Source organism: Onychostoma macrolepis, chromosome 15, assembly GCF_012432095.1.
Source record: "Onychostoma macrolepis isolate SWU-2019 chromosome 15, ASM1243209v1, whole genome shotgun sequence".
Lineage (NCBI taxonomy): Eukaryota > Metazoa > Chordata > Actinopteri > Cypriniformes > Cyprinidae > Onychostoma > Onychostoma macrolepis.
This window is the reverse complement of record NC_081169.1, coordinates 18,857,618-18,883,504: the sequence shown is the minus strand read 5'-3', so window position 1 is coordinate 18,883,504 and position 25,887 is coordinate 18,857,618. Positions and strand designations below refer to the sequence as shown.

The 25,887-nt window shown below is 37.8% G+C and overlaps 1 protein-coding gene across 2 annotated transcripts in view; it reads left to right on the top strand.

The window, feature by feature from the left end:
- The first annotated feature begins 255 nt into the window (after positions 1-255).
- Positions 256-25,887, top strand: part of ssh2a (slingshot protein phosphatase 2a) — a 40,386-nt gene continuing 14,754 nt past the window's right edge. The window contains exons 1-2 of one of the 2 annotated variants that reach the window (XM_058744419.1): positions 256-350; positions 20,549-20,592. Coding sequence is in view for 1 of the 2 variants with exons in the window: in XM_058744417.1 (XP_058600400.1) it covers positions 400-462; positions 20,549-20,592 (107 nt within the window). In the remaining variant the exon portion in view is untranslated. Of the gene's footprint in view, positions 463-20,548; positions 20,593-25,887 lie in introns of both variants that reach the window. The other variant, XM_058744417.1, reaches the window with a different exon arrangement.

Here is a 25,887-nt window from a genome sequence, read left to right as displayed (position 1 = left end):
AAAACTTGAAAAATTTGAACAAAATAAAGCTTATAGACGTGGAACAGGCTGCTTTATTCATTTATTTGACTTGTAAAGCTTTTTTAGCTGATGATTTTACAACTTATTCCATTTTCCAACAGTCCCTGTTTAGTTTTATTCAGAGCTGGCACAGAAAAAAAAAAAACCTTTCAATTATGACGTTATTTCCATGGCAACGCATCATTTAGCGTCATTTAAAAGAATTCAGAGAGGTATGACGCCTCACCCCTGTTTGACAGCTGGTACGCATCGCGCATGCGCAGAGCAAACAGAAGTGAGCGACCTCGAAGACGCCGCACATCTTCCTATGTGCGACGGCACTAAATGATGTGAGTTTCGCCGCTACCTTCTCTTACATCTTGTGTGTCTGGACCTTGAATGGCGCTGGTCACCGTACAGCGGTCGCCAACCCCTAGTACAACCTCTAGTCCATGCGTGTCGGTGAGTTTCTTATCCGTTTCACCAGTTTGTTTCTACTTATTAAATGATTTTATTCATGTCCGAGCTATAGCGGTAGCTATAGCTTCTGCGCATGCGCAAAAACGGCACCGAGCTTATCAGTGGTTAACGTTCAACTAGCCGCTTTGTTGTGTTTAAGCGTTCGTAGTTTAATGCTTGATATTTTGAATGTTATTTTAAAATCACTAAAACTTTACTCCTTTAAAGTTGGCGAGTTATTAGGTAGGAAAAGCGGTCTTTTGTAGTTTGGTAAGATAGTTTTGTTAGCTAGTTGCTAGCTGCTGGTCTGCAGTACATACTCTGTGACATCTGGACTTCCGAAACTGCATTGTACTGCACTGTCATTCTGTTGCATTTGATTAATATAGTTAGATCGATTATTAAATAATGGCGACGTTTCTTAGTTAAACCTGAAATATGGTGAAAGCACACCAAATACATAGATTTTATGTTACATTCCTAAAACTTCACAGATTTATCTGGGATATGTGTCACTTCACTGGGTGCCTCAGTTGAGGTTAAAGTTTGTACTTTTCGTACAAATGTGTGGATGCTTTGGCCTGATCCAGTAGCGCAGACTCTCTATTTTTCTGTTGCAATATGATAAAGTAGTCCAGCCCTATGGTTTCATACCACTTCCTAATTTCTCTGAAATGCCTCAAGGTTTTCTCACAAACTCACTGTCACTATATTCACAAGATTTGTGGTTCAACAAGCATGTGGCATACACATGTAATGTTTGTCTGTGTAGCACAGGCTGACCATGAGTTGCCACATCTTTTGCTTGTGCCTGTTGACAACTCAAGAGATGCAGTGTAATGAGCTTTTATGCAAAATTGACTTATGCTTTGAGAGTTTTTATCAATGAAGTGTTAAAGTGATTGTAAAAATTGTGTCTGTAAATCTATATGTCTTCTAGCCACCAGTGTTGGGCAGTAACTACTAGTAATTTAGTTACTGTAATATTATTTTTTGCAGTAACTAGTAGTGTAACTAATTACTAATAAGATTTCAGTAATAATATTAGTTACTTTCCGTAAAACAGCGTAGTTACTTAGTTACTTTTCATGCCTCAACCCCGCTGATTTAAAATCTAACAATCAAATAATTCCTAGATTTATTTTCATAATTTTCATGACTCGCACATGCATGTGATGTCCACAGTGCAGCAGGTAAGCTTGGAATATGGAAAAGCTTACATTAAGCAGATAGAAATATTGCATTATATTGATTTTGTCAGGAAAAAAAGATCTGTTGTGTAAGTTGTGGCTTTACTTTACTCTGGCATTACATCCCTCTGATCAGCATGTGGTACATTATATTAATATAATTAAAAATATTTTTGCAAAATTAAATTTCTTACAAACTCATGTGATTTGATTAAAATGCATAACGAAAATTAATCGCATATGGGTAACGGAAAAATTACTTCAAGCTACACATGACAATTAATGAGATGAATACAACACTTCTACTTGAATGTCACTATTGAGTGTTTGTAATAACTTGACTGCGATCCAATGTGGATTTTGGTCAAATGATGAGGCAGAAATATGTTGTTAGTAACATTCAAGAAGAATTTTATCTGGAAGATACACAGTTACAACTTCTGTGGGGCGTGAAGGAAAAAGTATTGTAACTAGTAGTGTAACTAATTACTTTTGCCAGAAAGTAATAAGTAAAGTAACAATATTACTTTTGAAAGGAGTAACTAGTATTGAGTAATATATTACATTCTTTGAGTAACTAGCCCAACTCTGATAGCCACTATTTTGAGATCTGGACAACACCGTTCAGTTGAATACGTTTGCTGATGTAAAGGGGGAGATGGTGCATGAAAAGTGGGTTAGTTCTGTAAAGCCCACGTCACGTTTTGTCACATCTTATGGTGCACAATGAGGAATTTTCAGTGACAGACTCTCCCCATGGCATGAGATTCTGATATTTAAGCCCTGCAGCCCAGTTCCGTACCCCAAATTGTCCTTTTCAATTTAGATATGGGACCTAGTTCTTTTTTATTATTATTATCTTTGTTTAAAATTACTGTGCAGATGTACTGTACTCTACATATACTTCTTCATATAATAGTGGCTATTTGAAGCAGTATAAAATGCAGCAATAAACCCTTAAAATATAAGTTTGTTACACTGTTGTCAACTGACAGTTTTAAATTGCATAATTCAATTTGTGATCTTAGAAATAAAAGCTTTATTTTTTTTTTATTAACTCTATCTTTTTAGTAAGTCTGACATATTAAATAATATTCAGGAAAAAAACTAATCTTTGCATATGTGTTTTGTCTTAAGAATCATATTTTATACATCAAGCTTTTATGACTAGCATAGTATGATATGGTGGGAGAATATAAAGCTCATACTTGGAAAAAAAAACAAAAAAAAAACACAGTTTTATTCAGAGGGCCAATATTCATTTTTGTTCAGTTGCTGATATTTATATAGCCAAAAGGTATGATGAAATTCTGATAGTGTGTAATGTAAATAAATTAGATCTTTATAGTAGTATAGCAAACTACTTGCATGAAATTCATATAAATATCAGTTGTCACTCCATATCTCCCAAATATGATGCAGTCTTGGAACCAAAAATGAGTCAGATGAGGTTGTAATCATGGTTGATATTGGGTAGGATACATACTGAAAAATTGGTATGAGTGCTATTTTGAAATGACTCTTTGAATAAGTAAAACCTGTGATAAATCCATATTACAAATAATATGGTAGTATGCCGTTCTGAACATAGTGTAAGTATATTCATGCTGTCAACTGAAGGCTGTGATGGATTCAATCAAGTGTTTTATTGTTTGCTTTGAGACAACCTGCCTCAACAAATTCACCTTAAGATAGGCTGACCTAAGTGTATATATGGGTTAGCACCAGGCCATGTAAAGGCCGCAAACAAATAGGAAAATTAGGTTATGTGAGTGAAATGAGCTACTTTCCCCCCATTACCAGCTGCCCGTCATGTGACCCCATTGAGGCATCCATGTGAGTCATCTTGTGAGATGCCTCAAGGTTTTCCAGACAAAGTCCTCAGTGAACCTATCCCAGCGGGCCTTATTAGTATGCCAAGCTTGACTTCGGTTGTGATGCATGTCCGCATGCAAACGCTACATGCTGTGAGCTGGTATTTGGTTAACAAATTAGCCAGTTTCTCAAATAAATGGAAAGTGTTACATTGTTGTACGTTTTCATATTACTAAAGCAATATACTTTGTCACAGACACCTTGAGTTCATGGCACTGCAGTGCAGCTGATCTCACACTGATGTTTGCAGTCTCAGCATATTTTTGTCAATAGCATAATGGTGATTATAGTCCGACTTGTGCCTGCTATGTTTGTTTATGCTTATTTACCATAAGCAGAGTTGTTGAAGCGCTGGGTTGGCTGCCTGATCCCTGAGAAAATGTACACTGGGATTGGTATTACTGAGACAGGCAGCATGGATTAAACCTAGGGCCTTTGTGAGCAGAGGAAGCCTGGAGCTTTGCAGTAATCACACATCTACTTGTGAATTTTGTGTGTGTGTGTATGTCTGTTTGGCTTAGCTAGGAAGTATGAGTGAGAAGGTTTAGTTTTGCAAGATAACAATCACTGGGAGACAGGGATGTGCGAGCTGCTTGCACGATAAGCAGGCTTGACTCGTCATTAGTAAGTAGACAAAAGATTCTCTTCCATAATGAGACTGCAGATGGAGAAGGCATTTAGAATAAACATCCCCTTCTATTTTGTTGGGTAATGAGGTGTTTGTGGAGTGCCTGTGCACATCTTTATGATGGCTCTCACCTATGCTGATTTTATTCACAATTTTTATATATATATACAGTGAGGAAAATAAGTATTTGAACACCCTGCTATTTTGCAAGTTCTCCCACTTAGAAATCATGGAGGGGTCTGAAATTGTCATCGTAGGTGCATGTCCACTGTGAGAGACATAATCTAAAAAAAATCCAGAAATCACAATGTATGATTTTTAACTATTTATTTGTATGATACAGCTGCAAATAAGTATTTGAACACCTGAGAAAATCAATGTTAATATTTGGTACAGTAGCCTTTGTTTGCAATTACAGAGGTCAAACGTTTCCTGTAGTTTTTCACCAGGTTTGCACACACTGCAGGAGGGATTTTGGCCCACTCCTCCACACAGATCTTCTCTAGATCAGTCAGGTTTCTGGCCTGTCGCTGAGAAACACGGAGTTTGAGCTCCCTCCAAAGATTCTCTATTGGGTTTAGGTCTGGAGACTGGCTAGGCCACGCCAGAACCTTGATATGCTTCTTACAGAGCCACTCCTTGGTTATCCTGGCTGTGTGCTTGGTCATTGTCATGTTGGAAGACCCAGCCTCGACCCATCTTCAATGCTCTAACTGAGGGAAGGAGGTTGTTCCCCAATAATAATATCTCGCAATACATGGCCCCGGTCATCCTCTCCTTAATACAGTGCAGTCGCCCTGTCCCATGTGCAGAAAAACACCCCAAAGCATGATGCTACCACCCCATGCTTCACAGTAGGGATGGTGTTCTTGGGATGGTACTCATCATTCTTCTTCCTCCAAACACGTTTAGTGGAATTATGACCAAAAGTTCTATTTTGGTCTCATCTGACCACATGACTTTCTCCCATGACTCCTCTGGATCATCCAAATGGTCATTGGCAAACTTAAGTCGGGCCTGGACATGTGCTGGTTTAAGCAGGGGAACCTTCCGTGCCATGCATGATTTCAAACCATGACGTCTTAGTGTATTACCAACAGTAACCTTGGAAGCGGTGGTCCCAGCTCTTTTCAGGTCATTGACCAGCTCCTCCCGTGTAGTTCTGGGCTGATTTCTCACCTTTCTTAGGATCATTGAGACCCCACGAGGTGAGATCTTGCATGGAGCCCCAGTCCGAGGGAGATTGACAGTCATGTTTAGCTTCTTCCATTTTCTAATGATTGCTCCAACAGTGGACCTTTTTTCACCAAGCTGCTTGGCAATTTCCCCACAGCCCTTTCCAGCCTTGTGGAGGTGTTCAATTTTGTCTCTAGTGTCTTTGGACAGCTCTTTGGTCTTGGCCATGTTAGTAGTTGGATTCTTACTGATTGTATGGGGTGGACAGGTGTCTTTATGCAGCTAACGACCTCAAACAGGTGCATCTAATTTAGGATAATAAATGGAGTGGAGGTGGACATTTTAAAGGCAGACTAACAGGTCTTTGAGGGTCAGAATTCTAGCTGATAGACAGGTGTTCAAATACTTATTTGCAGCTGTATCACACAAATAAATAGTTAAAAAATCATACGTTGTGATTTCTGGATTTTTTTTTTTTAGATTATGTCTCTCACAGTGGACATGCACCTACGATGACAATTTCAGACCCCTCCATGTGGGAGAACTTGCAAAATAGCAGGGTGCTCAAATACTTATTTTCCTCACTGTATATATATATATATATATACTACCATTCAAAAGTTTGGAGTCACTACATTGTTTTTAAATTGCTATTATTATTAGTGCTGTCAAAACGATTAATTAATCGTATGTATGTAATCTACTATGCTCAGTTTCTTTTCATTTATTTTGAACAGACCAGTTGTGCAAATTACAAAATTTTTCCATCTAGATGTGAAAATACGAAATATTATTACGCTATATATATATATATATATATATATATATAAGGGGTGGCACAGTACATGTATTCGTACCGAACCGTCACGGTACGGGCATCTTGGTTCGGTGCATGAGGTCTTACGACGAATACAGGCAGTTCACCCCCAATCTAGAAGGGGGCGCCCGCAGTAATGCAGCGCTGTTTGATAACCGCCAGCAGAAGAACAGCGAATGCCATGAGTGGCGCACTTGAAAACAAAGCCCCCAGATAGTGATCATGTGCTGATTCTGACGCGTCTCTCACATAGACTGACAAGGGAGTATACTTTAAAGGCTTGCGCACTCAACTGTTTGCGAAATGGAGCTTTGTGCTGGTGTATCCGACCTCTCTCATTTGGCACAAATCCAAATATTCCATAATATTTCCATATTTACGATGTAACATCTGGACACTAAATTATTATTTATTACGTAAATGACAGGCTTTGTACTTCAGTCGCGTTCCAACGGTGACACAGAAGCGCGTGCGCTGATGTTTGGCTCACTGTATTTTATTTTGATAAAGTACCAACTGCGCTGTCAAGTTAGCAATGTGCTGGAACTGATGTGTTTTGTGTGTGTGTGTGTGTGCGTGCGCTCCGGCGCGATCACTTCAACTGTTTCCTTATACCAACAGAATCAACTTTAAACACTTATTGTCTTATTAATAATCCACTGTATAAAGGTCTGCTTTTATTTGTGTACACTCACAAATGAAAAGAAAACGCTGATACTGAGCTTCTGTACTCGTACTCGTTAAAATACCCCGATACCTCACAGCATGTGATAAGTGCCATATTCAGACAAAGAAACAGGACAATATGCAGCAGAATGGAGTTACTAGAGATTACGAAGCAGATGTATGCAATGAATAAGGTTAAACATTCAGTATTAATGCCTCTTATAGCTGATGTGCGTGAACTGAAAAGCAAAGCGCTGAGTGGATTGAGCAGATGCGCGAGCTTGTCGAGTGAATGTCTGTGAGAAAAGTATATCACCGGAACGTTTGTAGTTCGGTCGGATATGTCAAAAACAAGTAAACAAAACAATGCACAAGTTACTTAACGGTAGGGAGAGAGAGAGAGAGAGAGCGCGCGCGCACTTCTGTGATCTTTATTGATGTTCGCTCACATAGCATGCATCACTTGGATTAAAACTGAATCGTAAATATAAGACAATTTATAGGGGCATTCACTATAAAATAAATAATTAATTTTCAACCTTAAGCATACACTACTTTCTAGCGAAAGTGAAACTAGCAGCCTGTGTGAAATGCGCTAGGCTGTACTGTCCCTCTTATTCTGCACCAGTACAAATACGTGCACGCGTTGTGCATATTTTGCTTGCTTCATGAGTGTTTCTGCATTAGAAAGAAAAGCAAAGAAAAACGTGACTTCTATTTCTGAAAATATCACAGTTAGGAGATTTATAACGAGTGGTTTTCTGCATTATTACAGCAAAACGCGTGATTTTTAGCAGCTCTAATGCAATTGAATTAAAGATGTACCATAGAGCAAAAAAAAAAAACAGTGAAAGTAACAAAAACTTGTAAAATACATTTTAATGTGCATAATTAAGTGTGAAAATAACCGAAGGATATACAGTCAAACCAAAAATTATTCAGAGACCAAATATAATTCTTGATATTTTTTACTAGTGGGTGCAGGACACTATAGTTCATTTATGTAAGTGAGGATAGCAAAATAAAGTAAACTGACATATTATATCCAAAAGTTCTTCATACAGTGGACTACCAATAAAATTGATACAAATTTGGAACCAAAAATTATTTAAAAATTATCAAACTGAAGTTCAGGTTTGCATGCTCCTGGTCGACAGCATGCCCAGGAGACTACAGGCTGTCATTAAGGATAAGGGTGGCCTGACAAAGTATTGATAGTTGTGTAAATATTGTCATACTAACAGCTGTCTGAATAATTTTGGTTGATTGTAATCCATCACACCTTTCTATCAAAGTTATCTGATATTATCGAGCTGAATTTGTTCTGACACAGTTTAACTCTGAGTTCTTGTCATATTTTACTACCATAAACTATAGCGAATAAACCGTGATGATGTGAGAAATGTTGAAGGTGTCTGAATAAATTTTGGTTTGACTGTATCTATTTGATAAATTAAGTTAACCAACTAACATTATACATACTCTTTTGGTTTGTGTACCCAATATTTAAAAAATTTACAAATGCAGTGAAAACATCGGTATCGGTACTCTGTATCGACAAGTATCAAAAATAAAAGTATCGTATCGGGCGAGTACTGGAAAAAGTGGTATCGGTGCATCCCTAATTTTATATATATATAACATAATAATATTTAGTATTTTCACATCTAAATGGAAAAAATTGTAATTTGCACTACTGTCTGTTCAAAATAAATGAGAAGAAACTGAGCATAGTAGATTATTTTTTTTCCCCCTGTTGTAACGAAATCGTATCGAACCGTGATATGTGTACCGTGCCACCCCATACATATATATATATATATATATAAAATCTGTTTTGTTTTCATTGTGAGTGTACACAAATAAAAGCAGACCTTTATACAGTGATTATTAATAAGACAATAAGTGTTTAATGTTGATTCTGCTGGTATAAGGAAACAGTTGAAGTGATCGTGCCGGAGCGTGTGTGCGCGCACACACACACACACACACACACACAAATCGCATTAGTTCCAGCATTGCTAACTTGACAGCACAGTTGGTACTTTATCAAAATAAAATACAGTGAACCAAACAGTATTATTATGGTAAATATTATGGAATATTTGGATTTGTCCCAAATGAGAGAGGTAGGATACTCGAGCACAAAGCTCTATTTCGCAAACAGTTGAGTGCGCAAGCCTTTGAAATACACTCCTTTGTCAGTGAGAGATGCGTTCAGAATCAGCACATGGTCACTGTCTAGGGGGCTTTGTTTTTCAGTGCGCAACTCAGCATTCGCTGTTCTTCTGCTGGCGGTTATCAAACAGTGTTAAATTACCCCTTCTGGATTGAAGATGAATTGCCTGTATTCGTCGTAAGGCCTCATTCACCGAACCGAGATGCCCATACCGTGACGGTTCGGTACGAATACATGTACCGTGCCACCCCTAATATATATATATATATATATATATATGTGTATGAATTCGCACACATGCAGTATATTTTGAAAATATTTACGTGTGTGTGTGTATATATATTTATATTTTATGATATATAATATATTTAAAATATAAAAAATGTTTCTTAAATATATACATGCATGTATTTGTATTTATATATACATAGTAAATATACACACTACACAGTATACACAAATATATTATGTAAACAAAAACTTTTATTTTGGAATGTGATTAATCGCGATTAAGCGTTTGACGGCACTAATTATTATGTAAGAAATTAATACTTCTATTCAACAACAATCCGTTAAATTGATCAAAAGTGGCAGTAAAGGCATATTATAAATGTTACAAAATAAATTATAATTATAATTCAAATAAATGCTGTTCTTTTGAACTTTTCTGAAAAATCCTGGAAAAAGAAAATCTTCAAAAATATTAAGAACTGTTTTTAACATTGATAATATTGATAAATGTTTCTTGAACCAAATCAGCATTTTAGAATGATCATGTGATACTTCTGAAAATTCAGGTCTGCCATCACAGGAATAAAATTACATTTTGAATCATCTTTGAATACTTGAATACTTTGTTATATACCCTTTGTTGGCAATGACAGAGGTCAAACGTTTTCTGTAAGTCTTCACAAGGTTTTCACACACTGTTGCTGGTATTTTGGCCCATTCCTCCATGCAGATCTCCTCTAGAGCAGTAATGTTTTGGGGCTGTCGCTGGGCAACACGGACTCCAAAGATTTTCGATGGGGTTGAGATCTGGAGACTGGCTAGGCCACTCCAGGACCTTGAAATGCTTCTTACGAAGCCACTCCTTCGTTGCCCGGGCGGTGTGTGTTTGGGATCATTGTCATGCTGATGGAAGGAGGTTTTCACTCAAAATCTCACGATACATGGCCCCATTCATTCTTTCGTTTACACGGATCAGTCGTCCTGGTCCCTTTGCAGAAAAACAGCCCCAAAGCATGATGTTTCCATCCCCATGCTTCACAGTAGGTATGGTGTTCTTTGGATGCAATTCAGCATTCTTTCTCCTCCAAACACGACAAGTTGAGTTTTTACCAAAAAGTTCTATTTTGGTTTCATCTGACCATATGATCATCCAAATGCTCTCTAGCAAACTTCAGACGGGCCCGGACATGTACTGGCTTAAGCAGGGGGACACGTCTGGCACTGCAGGATTTGAGTCCCTGGTGGTGCAGTGTGTTACTGATGGTAGCCTTTGTTACTTTGGTCCCAGCTCTCTGCAGGTCATTCACTAGGTCCCCCCGTGTGGTTCTGGGATTTTTGCTCACAGTTCTTGTGATCATTTTGACCCCACGGGGTGAGATCTTGCGTGGAGCCCCAGATCGAGGGAGATTATCAGTGGTCTTGTATGTCTTCCATTTTCTAATAATTGCTCCCACAGTTGATTTCTTCACACCGAGCTGCTTACCTATTGCAGATTCAGTCTTCCCAGCCTGGTGCAGGTCTACAATTTTGTTTCTGGTGTCCTTTGACAGCTCTTTGGTCTTGGCCATGGTGGAGTTTGGAGTTGGACTGTTTGAGGTTGTGGACAGGTGTCTTTTATACTGATAACAAGTTCAAACAGATGCCATTAATACAGGTAACGAGTGGAGGACAGAGGAGCCTCTTAAAGAAGAAGTTACAGGTCTGTGAGAACCAGAAATCTTGCTTGTTTGTAGGTAACCAAATACTTATTTTACCGAGGAATTTACCAATTAATTCTTTAAAAATCCTACAATGTGATTTTCTGGATTTGTTTTTCTGATTTTGTCTCTCATTGTTGAGGTATACCTATGATGAAAATGACAGGCCTCTCTCATCTTTATAAGTGGGAGAACTTGCACAATTGGTGGCTGACTAAATACTTTTTTGCCCCACTGTATATTAGTGCTGTCAATCGATTAAAAAACTTAATCGCGTTAATCACAGTCATGGACTGTGATTAATCATAATTTTCTCCACATTTTTACTTTCCCATCACTTCGGTAAAGGTTCATCTTTGTCTCATCGGTCCATAAACACAGTTCCAAAACTCTTCTGGCTCACCTTTGTGCTTTTTTGCAAACTCTAATCTTGCCTTTCTATTTTTGGAGCTGGTCAGAGGTTTGTATCTGGCTGTGTAGCACCTGTAATTCTGTGTCAAAGTCTCCTGAGGACAGTAAATTGTCAGAGCATCACCCCAGCTTTCTGGAAGTTGTTGGTGATTTTACAGACACTTCTTCTTAGGGTTCATTCTCACAGCTTTTATGATTTGTCTATCATCAACTACTGTTGTTTTCTCAGCCGATCAGATAGTTGTTGGTTGCTGGTGTCGCTGGTGGTTTCCAAACTCTTGCTTTCTCCATGCCCTTTGTTTTTGCTCTAATTGACTTCCTCTTTTCTTTTAGCATCCAAATTGCTTGTTTTTCTCTCAAAGTCAGGTCCCTCGTCTTCATCCTGGTTTGTGTGAGTCATCATCGAATGCAAGATTCAGAATGCAGAAGTAATGGATATAACTGATACGATACATTCCCTGATTTTAAAGGGGTGGTTGATTGCGATTTCACTTTTTTTAACATTAGTTAGTGTGTAATGTTGCTGTTTGAGCATAAACAATATCTGCAAAGTTGTGGCGCTGAAAGTTCAATGCAAATGTCTTTTAAAATTCTGGCATTTTAATGCCTACAAAAACGGCTGGTAAGGGACTTAGAAACGAAGAAACGAGTTACTTCCCGGGTCCGTTACGTCACGAACCCAGATAAACCCCGCCTCCGGTAACACGCAACAAAGGGGGCGAGGCCATGCTGCACTGATTTAGAGAAGAGGAAGAGAAAACTAGGGGTGCATGTAAAAATCTACTCGTATATGAATCGCGATTCTGTCTTCTAACGATTCTAATAGTTTCACAAGTTTCAAAATCATGTTCTAAAGCAGCGGTTCTTAATACTATTCCTCGCATCCCCTGCTCTGCACACTCACTCACTCACTCACTCCTCATTTGATGGCAGGAGGACACATACTGCGCTGCCAGGTGAATACACTTTTCCTTTTCTCCCAGAATATGACTATAATATGAGTTTGTCTAAGTTGCTTGTATGCTTAAATTCAGGTGAAACTAGAGCTATTTGTTTGAAATGGGCATCTCTGATGTGTTTATATTTGCTGCACTCCGTGAGGAAGTGCAGCTCGTTCTCTGAGTCCCTAACACATCTAGCAGTGAGAACACAGTCGGAGCTCTGTGGCTCTCCAGCTCTGCTTGTGTCAGCCCGTCTCCACACACAGACTGTGCTCACTCAGACAATACTTCGTCAGCAGCTTTCTGACCATAGTCTTTAATACTGCACAGGTATGGCGCTAATATATAATCAGATTTTATACTGTGGAAGTAAGTTAATTTCTTTACTTGAGTTACTTTTTGCTGCCAATCATGAATGTATTCTTCCTGGGTTATTTTTTCTGTTTCTTTCATTTTTGAATTCTTTAACTGAATTGAGTTGATGTTTTTCCACTAAATAGTGAAAGGGGTCACTCTCTGGGTGTTTTTGCCGATAAGTGAAAGCACTGTGGTGGTAGCTATTTGTCGGCGTGTCTGAAAGATGGAACCAGAACTTCGCTGCTCTCTTCTGGATTTCAGAGAGCAGAGGGAATCTGCCCAGGTCTGCTCTGCAGCCGAGATTTGGGGCATTTCTGTGAATTTCCAGGATGTTTTTGCAGAATTCAAGGTGGAAAATTTCAACAGGGTTTTTGTCCCATGATTCATAGTTTAATTTAAATTTGGGGCCCCAGATTTCACAGCCATAGAGAAGAATGGGTTTGATGCTATCGAAGATTTTCAGCCACAGTTTAATGGGTGGGTTGAATTTGAACAGGGGTCGTGTTATACTGTAAAAAGCCCTGCGCTCCTTATCCATCAGATCTTTTATTGCAGTATTGAGCTGTCCAGAGGCTGAGATCGTCAGACCCAAATAATTATAACAGGTGACATGATTAAGAATTGTTCCACCAATTGTGAACTCCTATTTTTTTTTTTGTCAGCAAGACGAGGCTTTTTCTGAAAGATCATGATTTTTGACTTCTCCATGTTTATCGGTAAGGCCCATTCGTTACTGTACTTTTCCAGAATGGAGAGACTTTGGTGCAGCCCCTCTTCATGAGGCGACAAGAGCAGAAGATCGTCTGCATACAGGAGGCATTTAATTTCTCTGCCCTCGAGGGTCAGACCAGGACAAGAGGACTTATCAAGTGCTGATGCCAGTTCATTAATATAGATATTAAATGGAGTCCGGCTGAGGCTGCAGCCTTGACGGACTCCTTTCGTTTGACTGAAATAATCCGTTCGTTTGTGATTGATTTTGACACAGCATTTGTTGCCATTGTATCTCTCTCTCTCTATCTCTCTCAATTCAAGGGTGCTGTATTGGCATGACAAAAACTAGTCATTTGTATTGCCAAAGCAATTGCAGCTGGGCTGCTTACAAATAGTGCATATGTATTAACAAAGAAAGAAAAAAAAAATAGTAATAATAATATATAAAAAGTATTAAGCATGTAGTGCAAAATGAATTTCTAATGTAAGTATATAAACTAGAAAAAAAAAAATAAGATCAGGGATTAGATCGATTTACAGAAGCAAAATGTACATCTAAGTAATATGGTTTAATATAATCTAGATGTGCTGGAAACATCAGATCAGGGCAGATTGAGTGTTTTCTCTTCAGTGGTGACGGGCAGACACCTATTGAGCAGCAAACACACAGCAGTTCTTGTGTTCTCCTAACAGATACGGCAGTTTCTCCTGGTCTGAAAGAGTTTTAAATGTCGGATGGATCTGCTGTATTTTATCATAGAACACTGTCCGTATGTCCGTGTATTTGGAGCATTCTGTTAGGAAGTGCAGCTCTGTTTCCATCTGATTTAGATCACAGTGTGAACACAATCTCTGCTCCGGGGGCAGCCATGTTTTTCTGTGTCTGCCCGTCTCTATCATCAGCTTGTGTCCGCTGAGTCTGTATCTGGTCAACGTGCTTCTGAGTTTCTTATCTGACACGGTGTACAGATACTCTGCCATATTGTACTCTCTCTTTAGGGCCGAATAGCATTGCATCTTACTCTGCTGTTGTGTTTGTAATTCTGTTTGATTTGTGCAGTAATCTGATTGATTCTATGCTCCCACTAAGTCAAATAATGAGAACCAAATTGCCTATCACTGCTATGCTGATGATACGCAGATTTACCTAGCATTATCTCCAAATGACTACAGTCCTATTGACTCCCTCTGCCAATGCATTGATGAAATAAACTGTTGGATGTGCCAGAACTTTCTTCAGTTAAATAAGGAGAAAACTGAAGTCATTGCATTTGGAAACAAAGATGAAGTTATCAAGGTGAATGCATACCTTGACTCTAGGGGTCAAACAACTAAAAACCAAGTCAAAAATCTTGGGGTGTTTCTGGAGACAGACCTTAGTTTCAGTAGTCATGTCAAAGCAGTAACTAAATCAGCATACTATCATCTCAAAACCATTGCAAGAATTAGATGTTTTGTTTCCAGTCAAGACTTGGAGAAACTTGTTCATGCCTTTATCACCAGCAGGGTGGATTATTGTAATGGTCTCCTCACCGGCCTTCCCAAGAAGACCATTAGACAGCTGCAGCTCATCCAGAACGCTGCTGCCAGGATTCTGACTAGAACCAGAAAATTTGAGCATATTACACCAGTCCTCAGGTCCTTACACTGGCTTCCAGTTACATTTAGGATTGATTTTAAAGTACTTTTACTCGTTTATAAATCTCTAAATGGCCTAGGACCTAAATACATTGGAGGTATGCTCACTGAATATAAACCTAACAGACCACTCCGATCATTAGGATCGAGTCAGAAATATCAAGGGTTCACACAAAACAAGGGGAGTCTGCTTTTAGCTTTTATGCCGCCCGCAGTTGGAACCAGCTTCCAGAAGAGATCAGATGTGCTAAAACATTAGCCACTTTTAAATCCAGACTCAAAACTCATCTGTTTAGCTGTGCATTTGTTGAATGAGCACTGTGCTACGTCCGAACTGATTGCACTATGTATAATCACTTTCTATTCTTAAATGTTTTAAATTCTTTTAAAATCAATTTTTAAATCACTTTGTTTTTATTGTTGTGATTTATTATTTTTGATTTCTTCTTATTATTTTTAATGACTATTTCACTTCCTTTTATGTAAAGCACTTTGAATTACCACTGTGTATGAAATGTGCTATATAAATAAACTTGCCTTGCCTTGATTCTGATGTTGTGATTCAGAGCATCAGTAGATGTTAGTGAAGCATCAGGACTGAAGCTCTGGATCAGCTGAGGGAAGGGGTTGCTTTCTTTGCTCGTCTCTTGGTATTGCAGGGCTTTATAATGATATGATTGGGAGTCACTGAGTTTCAGATGTTTCCAGAATTTAATTGCCCTTTTTTGTGTCTTTATGATTAGAGGATATTTGCCTAATTCTGCCCTGCATGCGTTACTTGTTGTGTGCCGGTGCACGTGTAATATAGTTTTACAGAGTTCTGCATGCAGGGTCTCAATTGGATGTTTTTCCCATTTGGTGAGATCTTGATTAGGATTGGTCAGTGGACCCCACACCTCACTGCCATAGAGGGCAATGGGCTCAATTACTGATTCTAATATTTTCAGCCAAATTCTAATAGGGATTTCCATAGGACATTGCCGTTTTATGGCGTAGAAGGCCCTGCGTGCTTTATCTCTCAGTTCTGTCACAGCATGGTTAAAGTTTCCAGTGGCTGTGTTTTTCAAACCCAGGTAGTTGTAGTGTGGTGTGTCAGGGCCCAGGTCTGGCAATATTGCTCTAGCAGGTCCAGGTTCTGCTGTAAACCGTGTTGAGTGGGAGACAGCAGAACCAGATCATTCGCATACAGCAGGCATCTGATCTGTGAGTTGTGTGGAGTGAGGCCAAGGGCTGCAGATCACTCCAGACTGCTCGCCAGTTCATTGACGTAAATGTTAAATAATGTTGGGCTTAAGCAGCAGCCCTGTCTCACTCCACACTCCTGGGAAAGATACCCCGTACGTTTGGTGCTGATTTTTACGCCACATTTACTTTCAGTGTACATTGATTTAATAAGGTCATAGGTTTTACCTCCTATGCCACTTTCAATAGTTTTGTAAAATAGTCCTTGGTGCCAAATTGAGTCAAAAGCTTTTTTGAAGACGATGAAGCATGCATATATTTTACATTTATCTTGGTTAACATGTTTTTCAATTAGAGTATGTAATGTATAGATGTGATCAGATGTACGGTAATTTGGTAAATCCAATTTGACTTCTGCTCAGTACATTGTGATGATGAAGTCTAATAGTCGAGCGTTTATTATGCTACAGAATATCTTTCCCAGGTTGCTGCTCACACAGATGCCTCTGTAGTTGTTAGGATCAAATGTATCTCCGTTTTTAAAGATTGGTGTTATCAAGCCTTGACTCCAGATGTCAGGGAAGTAACCTACACTCAGAACCACATTGAATAGTTTTAGAATGGCCAATTGGAATTTACTGCTTGTGTGTTTTATCATTTCATTTAATATCCCATCAGGTCCAGATGTTTTTTTGTGTTGGAGGTTTTTAATTTTTTCTTTAAGTTCTTTATCTGTTACTGGGAAATCTAATGGGTTTTGGTTATCTTTGATTGTTAATTCTAGTTCTTCCAATTGGTAGATTGTTTGAATTTGCTTACAGTTTGTGTCTGTTTGTACTTTATTAAACAATGTTTGGAAATGACTTTCCCATATTTCTCCATTTTGGAGTGCCAATTCTTCATGATCAGGTTTTTTTTCACATTGTTCCAATTTTCCCAAAATTGGTTTGTGTTCACTGACTTCTCGATTATTGTCAGTTGTTTTTGGGTGTATGTTTGTATTGTTTTAGTGTTTCACTGTAAAGAAGGTGGATTTCTACATCCTTTGGCTCTTTGTGTTTCTGATTTGACAGTGTTCTCAGTTTTTTGCAAATAGTTTGGCAGTCCTGATCAAACCGATTTTTGGGTATTTGATTTTTTTCCTTTTTTTTTTTTTTTTTTTTTTTCAATTTGGATTATTTTGCTGATTTTTCAAATATGTAATTTATATCTCTGACAGCAAGATTGACACCTTCATTAGTGTGAGTATAGGTGTTATTTAGAAAGTTATCTATCAGCGCTTGTGTTTTTTGGCTGCTAAGTGCTTTCTGATATTCTTCAGCGCTGTTTTCAGCCCATCTGTATGATTTTCTGATGTTGTACAGCTTACTGGGCTTTGTGTTAATGATATTTTCTGTCTTTTTGAGATGCACAGTGATTTGACTGTGATCAGACGGAGGGGTTAGTTCTCTAACAGTGAATGATCTGAGAGATGAAGGCTCTATGTCTGTTATCATATAATCAACTGTGATTGAAAGGACTTTTCCATTCTTATTTACTATATGATCATGGTTATTTCTGTGGATATGGGAGAATGTGTTATTAATAGCAGTTAGAGCCCTGCACGGGCCTAAAATGTAGGCCCTAGCCCGGCCCTGGCCCGAGACGCTCAGGCCCTAGCCCGGCCCGTGTCCGACAGCTCATCAGAATTCTCGCCCCGAGTCCGACCCGAGCCCGTCTTTTTACCCCCTTCTCCCAAAACAGCTTATCTACAACTGTTTCAGCTATTAAACTAGTTCAGTTTTGTATGAAATGGCAAAGTAATTGTAATTAGTTTCGTTATTTTATTAAGTTAATTTAGAAAAACGTTTGGAGCATTTTTTTTTTTATTCGTTAAATGTAAGTTTTTGTTTTTTAAAGTTAAGACCAAGCGGCCAGCAGCAGACAGCGAGTTGATCATAGCCTATGTTTGATCAATTTAGCTTTCTCAAATCATCAAGACTTCTCTAAAATTAAATCTATAATTATAAAACAGCTCCACAATGTTAGTTTAAACGCTTGAGCTAGATAAATGTGCACTGATGCATATCCAGTAGTTTGTGCGGAGAGTGAAAGCTGAAGCGCGCTTTACAGGACGCGCAAGAATGATCACTTGCATTGGAAACATTTCAAAATACGCTGTCATTTTTGCTCATAAAGGTAAGAGTAAAAGGCTACGTTTGTTCGGAACTGTAAAGGGTCTACTTTTATTTGTGTGTACTCACAATATCAACAAAACGTGCTTTCATTAAAAAAAAAAAAAAGCAGTTTCGGTTTTGAGCAAGCGGAGCGCTTCTGAAAAACCGAAACACAGCATATAGCCTACTTGCCTCACTGACTTGACAAATATAGTATCTATAGAAAGCTTTGAATTACTACTTTTAAAACAAAATAATTCGAATCGAAAACAAAAACTCTTTCATTATAAAATCCCTAAAGATGCATTTCTCTCTAAAGGCGCATCCAGTGAGGAGATGGCGAGTCAGGATCATCATCAAATGTATGGCTGATCAAAAATGCAGCTTTTCCCGAAGCATTGGGAACTTTTTGTAACTCCACGCTCCAACTTCTTCCTGATGCTCTGCATGGTCACATGTATGTTAATGTGTGCGTATGCGTTGCGTATTGCTTAGGCGATGTATAATATTTATAATATAATCAGTATTTAATTAGCCATGTGTGCTCTGCGCGTATATGGGCACAATAAAAGGAGAGAAGCTAAATGAGCCCGAGCCCGATCTGTAAAAAAAAAAAATGGACCGAATGGACTCAGCGTGTCGGGCCCCGTCGGGACCCGACGGGCTTGCAGACCTCTAATAGCAGTCAGTTTGTTGTTGATTATATTTGCTCCCTTGTGCGTCGATGAAGTCGGGCTGTAGTCCTGTTCTTGCGTTCAGGTCCCGGCAGATGAGCACGTTTCCCTGGGCCTGGAAATGGCTTGTCTTTTCCTCTAATGTGGAGAACATGTCTTCGCTGTAGTAGGGGGACTCTGATGGCGGGATGTATATGGCACATAGGAATATATCTTTTCTGGATGGGAGCAGTTCGACAAGCGTCATGACAAGCGTTAAACATGGACATGCGTGTGGTTGCTGTACTGTATTAAAGCTTTAATCAGGATAAAACCGTATATTAAAAGCTAACAGAAGCAGTAGCACTTACAAATAACAGCATATCTAAAAGTATGAGACAACAAAAAACATACCATTAAAAAAGCTGTGCTTGCACAGGTTCTGCGCGATCCTCTTCACTAATATCCTCTCAATCGGGCTCAAATTGATAAGCGATATTGACGACGCCATTGTTTACAATACAACCAGAGCACATGTCGCTGAGCTGAGGGGCGGGACGTTTAGATGTGCACTAGATGCAGTTTAGCCAATTACAACACACTGGACCAGCTAACCAATCTGAGCTCATTGCGTATTTCTGAGGGAGGGGCTTCATAAAACCAGGAAATGATCAGCGTGTTTAGAGGAGAAGGGTGTGGAATAAAGCTAAATTATGTGAAAAATAATGCATTTTTTAAAAATGAAGCATTAACACATGTTAGACTGCACCCCCTAAAACACAATCAAGCTTAGAAAAAAACCAGTCAACCACCCCTTTGATATCTGAAGAATTAATGCAATAGGACACAGCTGATCACTTAGAAAGACCTGTGAGGCAACTGTTCCAATACTTATGCTCACATCAGATAGAGGGATGAAACTCTAAAAGTGCTGAACTTCTTGGCTGGTAAAACATCTTATATATTATTAAAAAATACAAATATTTGAAATTGTATTAACTTCACAATATTTCTGTTTTGCTGTATTTTTGATCAAATAATGCAGCCTTGGTGAACAGTCATGTATATGATTTCTTTCTTAATTTGTTGATAAACAAGCCATACAATGAAATGAAAAATTAATAATTAAATATAAATGAATTATTGCTTGTTATAGTGCCATTTGAGGAATATTATGCTATCTGGTTTTCTAGCCATAGTGGGAAGGTGTGTTGCTGTTCATGCTGCAGTTCACAGTTTGTTTTTACTAAACTTGAAAAACATTAAATATAATTATTATTGTTATTAGAATAATCATTCAAAATCTGTCAAAGTGTAGAGGCATATTTTAAATGGAGGATACATTTTTTTTTTTTGTGTAATTTCTGCTGTTTGCTGTCGCTCGCTAAATTGCTGCTAAAGTTTAATGGAAAAAAAATATTGGTTTATCAGCCTGACGATGCAGAAAATGGTACAGGCAGGAGTACAGTTACAGTAAGTTGAGTGGGTTGAATTTCATGCTGGACCATCATAATCTCAGTGAACATACTCTGTCTGACCACTGTATCTCTTTCTTTCTTTCTCTGTCTCTCTCTACAGGAGGCAGGCAGTGCTGAAGATGACAGACGCTCTCAGCCCAGGAGGTACCTGCATCTTGCCTCATCTTATGCATCAGAATGCTAAAATCCACATTTATGTCTCTCATATTAATGAACCGTTGCCTTCATATAGGAAAGCATTCATATTGCTTTTTTAAATTCAGTTTATGATATGCAGTATCTCCACCAGGGGGAGTATTCTGAACAGTACATGACTAATTAGCAGAACATGACTTTAATATTTAAACAATGCCACCTTTTGAGCATTAATGTTTGTTTCAAGTTCAGAGTGGGGAACCACATTGTTTGATCTGCCTATTTTGGCCAGATATAGGCTTAGTGAAGAAATCAAACTAAAGTAAGAGTGGAAATTGATCTATGATTTCATATGATGTCACAATCAATATCTTTTACAAAAAAAGAAACCAAAAATTTGATATTAGTTAGGTATTATGTAAGTGAAACCAGGAAGATGATGACCTGTGACTACAATGTGTACGTGACTGTGCAATCCAGTACACTACAATATTTGCATGAATATCAGTTTTCTGTATCTGAGGTCAGCAATATTTGTGTATTTTAGAGTACACACGTATGTAAGTGACATCAGAGCGGTTTGTTTTGCCTCTGTGTCTTGTTTTGGATTAACCAGTTCTTTCATGCCATCACCATTGCGGTTTATGCTAAATTGGACGTCAAATGCAAATCTATATATAGATTCCCAGACAAAATCTGATTTCTGCAGAATTTCAATGGTGTCATTCAAAAAATCTATGCATTTTCTACACTGTGCATGTTCATTTAAATATTTTGGCTAATTAAAAGATGCTAATAAAATTGTAGTACTCTGATCTCCACATTTTGTTTTTTCATCTATTTCCCCCCAAAATTAGTGCAAGAAAAGGGGAAACTACATTGGCTTATAGTTGACTTTGAACATGGCTCATTCAGTCATATGTGTAATTAATGTTTAGACTATATGTATCTGTATGTTTTGTTAATATAAATTATAGCTATATATATATATATATATATATATATATATATATATATATATATATATATATATATACACACACACACACACACACACACACACACACACACACACACACACATATATATATATATGCCATTGCAAAAGTACATCATTGTGAAGGTCTGCAGCACATGGTTGACAGTGTAGGGCTTTCATTAGAGGGTCTGGACAGGGTTCAGACTCCGATCTAATTTGAATCATAAGAATCCTGGTGGACCGATAACTATTCATGCTTAGTTATGCAACACTGTTTGGCTTGTTGGAATCGTCTGGGAGGGTCTTGCATGACATCAGCCTTTTGTTTGTGTAGTATCCAAGACAAAAACTAGAACCCTCAGGTCAAACTTACAAGACACCCCAAAACTTGGCACTCTTCATGCTGTGCCACACATGTCCTCAATTACACGGCATGTTAGGTAATCCTATGATGACTATGATGTCATTTCTTTGCAATATTCTCATATCTCTGAGCTTTGTGTGTGTTTTCATTTGCCTTTTCCCACTGGCACCCCCATGCAACAACCTGACTCTGGATTACGTAACATTTGGCCTGTATTAAAAGTATATTTTTCAGTGCACAATCACTTAAGATTTCAAGGGGTACAGAGGGGATCTGCAGCACTCTCATGAACACAATATAAACAATGCTTTTTAATGCTGCCATGTACATTAAAATTCAAAAGTTTTGGGTCTATAGGATTTTTGATCTTTGTTTAAAAATACAGTTATATTGGGAGATATTATAATAACTGTTTTCTATTTGAATATATTTTAAGGTGTAATTTATTCCTGTGAGCCATTACTCCAATCTTCAGTGTCACATGATCTTTAAGAAATCATTCTAGTATGCTGATTTGGTGCTTAAGAAACATTTCTACTTATTATTAATGTTAAAAACAGTTTTAGCAAAAGTTTTTTTACTGTCGCTTTATTTCTTTCAGAAAAACAACAACTTTTGAACAGTAGTGTAACTCAACATGACATTGTCTGCCACTTGTTATAAATTTACATCTCAAAAATGAATCATCACTTTTGAGACTTAGTCATAAAATGACTCTCAATCACTTGTAAACTACAAAATGTGGTCCGTATCTTGGCTACATTTTAAACTGGACTTGGTGCTTGTAAAACCCAATGTGGTCTGAGAAGGATGCGTTTAATGAATAAAAACATGGTTAAAACAAATATATAGCAAAAGCTGTAGCTGCTAAAGAGATTTTTGAATCTGCATGTCTGGATTGTGGTACATATTATTGTACCGTCATCAACGTTTGCATTTTATTGTTGTGTTTTGTTTTGTTTTTGTTTGTTTGTTTTTTATGGGACTATTAAGTTATAGCAGGCCTGCAGCAAATTTGCTTTGTGCACTGGCCTCATTCCAGCAGCTCAAATTAGTCTTGGGGCTGGAGAAGGGGGTGGTTAAGAGAGAAAGCAGGAAATACAGGCACCAGGAAACAGAATAGAAAAATAGATGCAGCATATAGAGAATTTCAGAGAAATTAAGGCCCTGCAGAGTCAAAGCAGTGTGGCCCAACAGGTTCTTCTGGATCACGTACAAATATATATTTATGTGTGCGTGTGTAAATGAATTTGGTTTGATGGTTTCTCACAGGGCTGGGCAAAGCAAGTTTATTCATGAGTTTCTCTCGTTTCACCTAGATTTCTTACCAAGTCAGGTGTAAATATGTCAACCGGTTGAGCTATACTGCCATACCGTTTATAATGTTGTATTTCTGCTGCATAATTTAATGCAGACAGCTGCTTTCAGTGTAGATGCCGTTGACACATTGAGATGCACCACACATGTCCAATGTGAATTGTAGGTTATTTTTGCTTTGCTAAGGAACAATTAAAACTTTGTGGATTTAGAATTCATCTGATGTTTAGTCAGGTTTACATATATTTTACAGCTGCTTTGAACTGTTTTTGCAGTGAAACCAGACTTTCATTCATTTATAATCATGTGAATCAGGTTGTCCACCAAATAGAAAAGGCAAAAAAAATATGTATGCATGCATGTATAATTTGAACATTTAATGTATCACATTGTTTGTGTTTGTCTATCTATAGGTGGATATACACACACCACATGAATGCCTTTTTAATGTGATTTTTTTTTTTATATATTTTTTTTTTTATATAAAATATTAAAATTAATTATTTGATTTTTGTTTTTTATTTTATTAAATGTAATAAAATATTTTTTTAAATAATTTTAAAAAAGTGTATATATATATAAAATTTTCTTTTCTCTTTTTTTTTTTTTTTTCTGTAAAGTATTTAATTCACTGGCTAAAAATTCCAGCAACAACTACTGTTTTGTGAAAAACTTAGTGTTACCGTAATAAAATTACTCACACCACAATATATGATTTTGGTCATACCACCCACAGGATTTCCCATGTGGCTGACCATTTTTTTTAATGGAGTAGGAATTGGTATCAGACACATTCCCAGCTCCAAGTATAGGAAACAGCTGGCTCTTAAGAACACTGCGGTCATGAAATGGGGGTAATCAAGGGAGCATTCATAATCTTGGAAGCATTAGTGACCTTTTCCAGGACATTGCATGCAAGACACAGCCGTTGCACAACAGGGACTTATAATTTTGTAAACATGACATGACAACAGCAACATCTCAAATTACCAGCCATGAAAGTCAAATGGGGAAAACTTTGATATAAAAACAAAGTAGCTTACACAACCCTGAGTGTGCTAACAGGCCAGAGGTGTTTTTTTGATAAGGCTTCAGGTGTTATGTGCTGTCAGGAGAGCAAATGCAGTGGAATGCAGAATGTGATGTAACGTAAGGAGATGGTTGTGTTTAAACCATCTTGTGATGCCATCAGCTTTAAACACAGAGAACCTACGTCATGCATTCACATGTGTGTCGGAGCGGTCATTGATTTTTAGATTTAAGTGTGTTTACATAAAATACACTTAGACATGTAGAATAGCAAGCTCTAAACAAGCAGTCTTAACAACTTTGAGGGAACAATTCACTAGTATCTCAATATTGATTCCCAGCTGTCCGACTTTGTTAATTTGCAGTTGGTCTCTGTACTGACTGATGTTTATCTATCAAACCCAGACATCTTGTCTGTACTGCACTGAGGAAAACTAGCCAGGTTCCTCTTTCAAGCCATCATGCAAATGTCTTGATGAAGTTTAGTCTACTTAAGGCTTTTATTGAGACATCTACACCGGAATTGCAGTGGTGTGTGTTTAGTGTACAGCGCACATTTGCTTTAAGTCTCCAAAGATGATGAAAAATATTTTTGAATCAAATAATATATCAGTATGACTAACTTGTCGTGCGTAAGAACTCACCCGGATATTTAGATGAGAGATTTACAGTGTTTGTCGTGTTGGGCCTTTGTAAACAAGACGGATTTTCCCATAGGTCTGGGTCAGGTCATTGCCTTTGACAAGGACACACAGCAAAATAGACTGAATCTTGTGACGGGCCAAATACGTGGTTTGCAAATAATTATTTTACTTCTAATGAATCAGGAAGTAAATGTGATTTAATGATGTATTTGAAGAATTTAGTTCCTTACTGCCAGAATTGGTGGCAGTCCAAGTCACTCGCTTTTTTTTTTTTTTTTTTTTATGAATGTTTGTGGCCCTCCAATCAGAATCAAACCTAAAGTATTTGCTGACACTTGAGTCCTTATGTTATGATTTTTTTCTTCAAAGCCTGCTATTCATGTGCTCTTCCCATTTCGTATGACAACAAAGGCATTGTTTGGTTTGTGTTTTCACTTATATAAGATAAACTAGAGACTGAATACTTTCACCTGTGTGAAGTCTATCACTCAGACCTCAATTGACCAAAGCCTTTGATTACAACATTTCTCAAGAGGGTCTTAAAAGAGCCTGTAAAGAAACATTCCTGGTTTGTTTCTTTTAACCTCAAAATCAATTAAAAGGCCAAGTTATTATGTAAATTATATGTATGCATCTTGGTATATATGGTTTAAATTTAAAATATGTATAGAAATTGCCCGGAGACACTAAAGTATTCATTAGAAATGTACGTTTTTAAAGCAAGCTAATAAAGCAAATAAATAAACAAACCTTTTGACTTTGGTGTTAAATTTGACCTAGATGTGTTTTGTAAGATTTACCCATAAACCTAAGCTCCTTGCCTGTTTAAACCTGGTGTGCTAAATTTATTTATTTTCCCCCTGTTCCGACGTTCTTTTTAAACCTCAGCTATTCATAGAGCCACTTGACTGCCCATGGAAAACAACTGTCTGATCTGAAGGATGCACTGAAGTGCACTCCAGGCTCGTGAT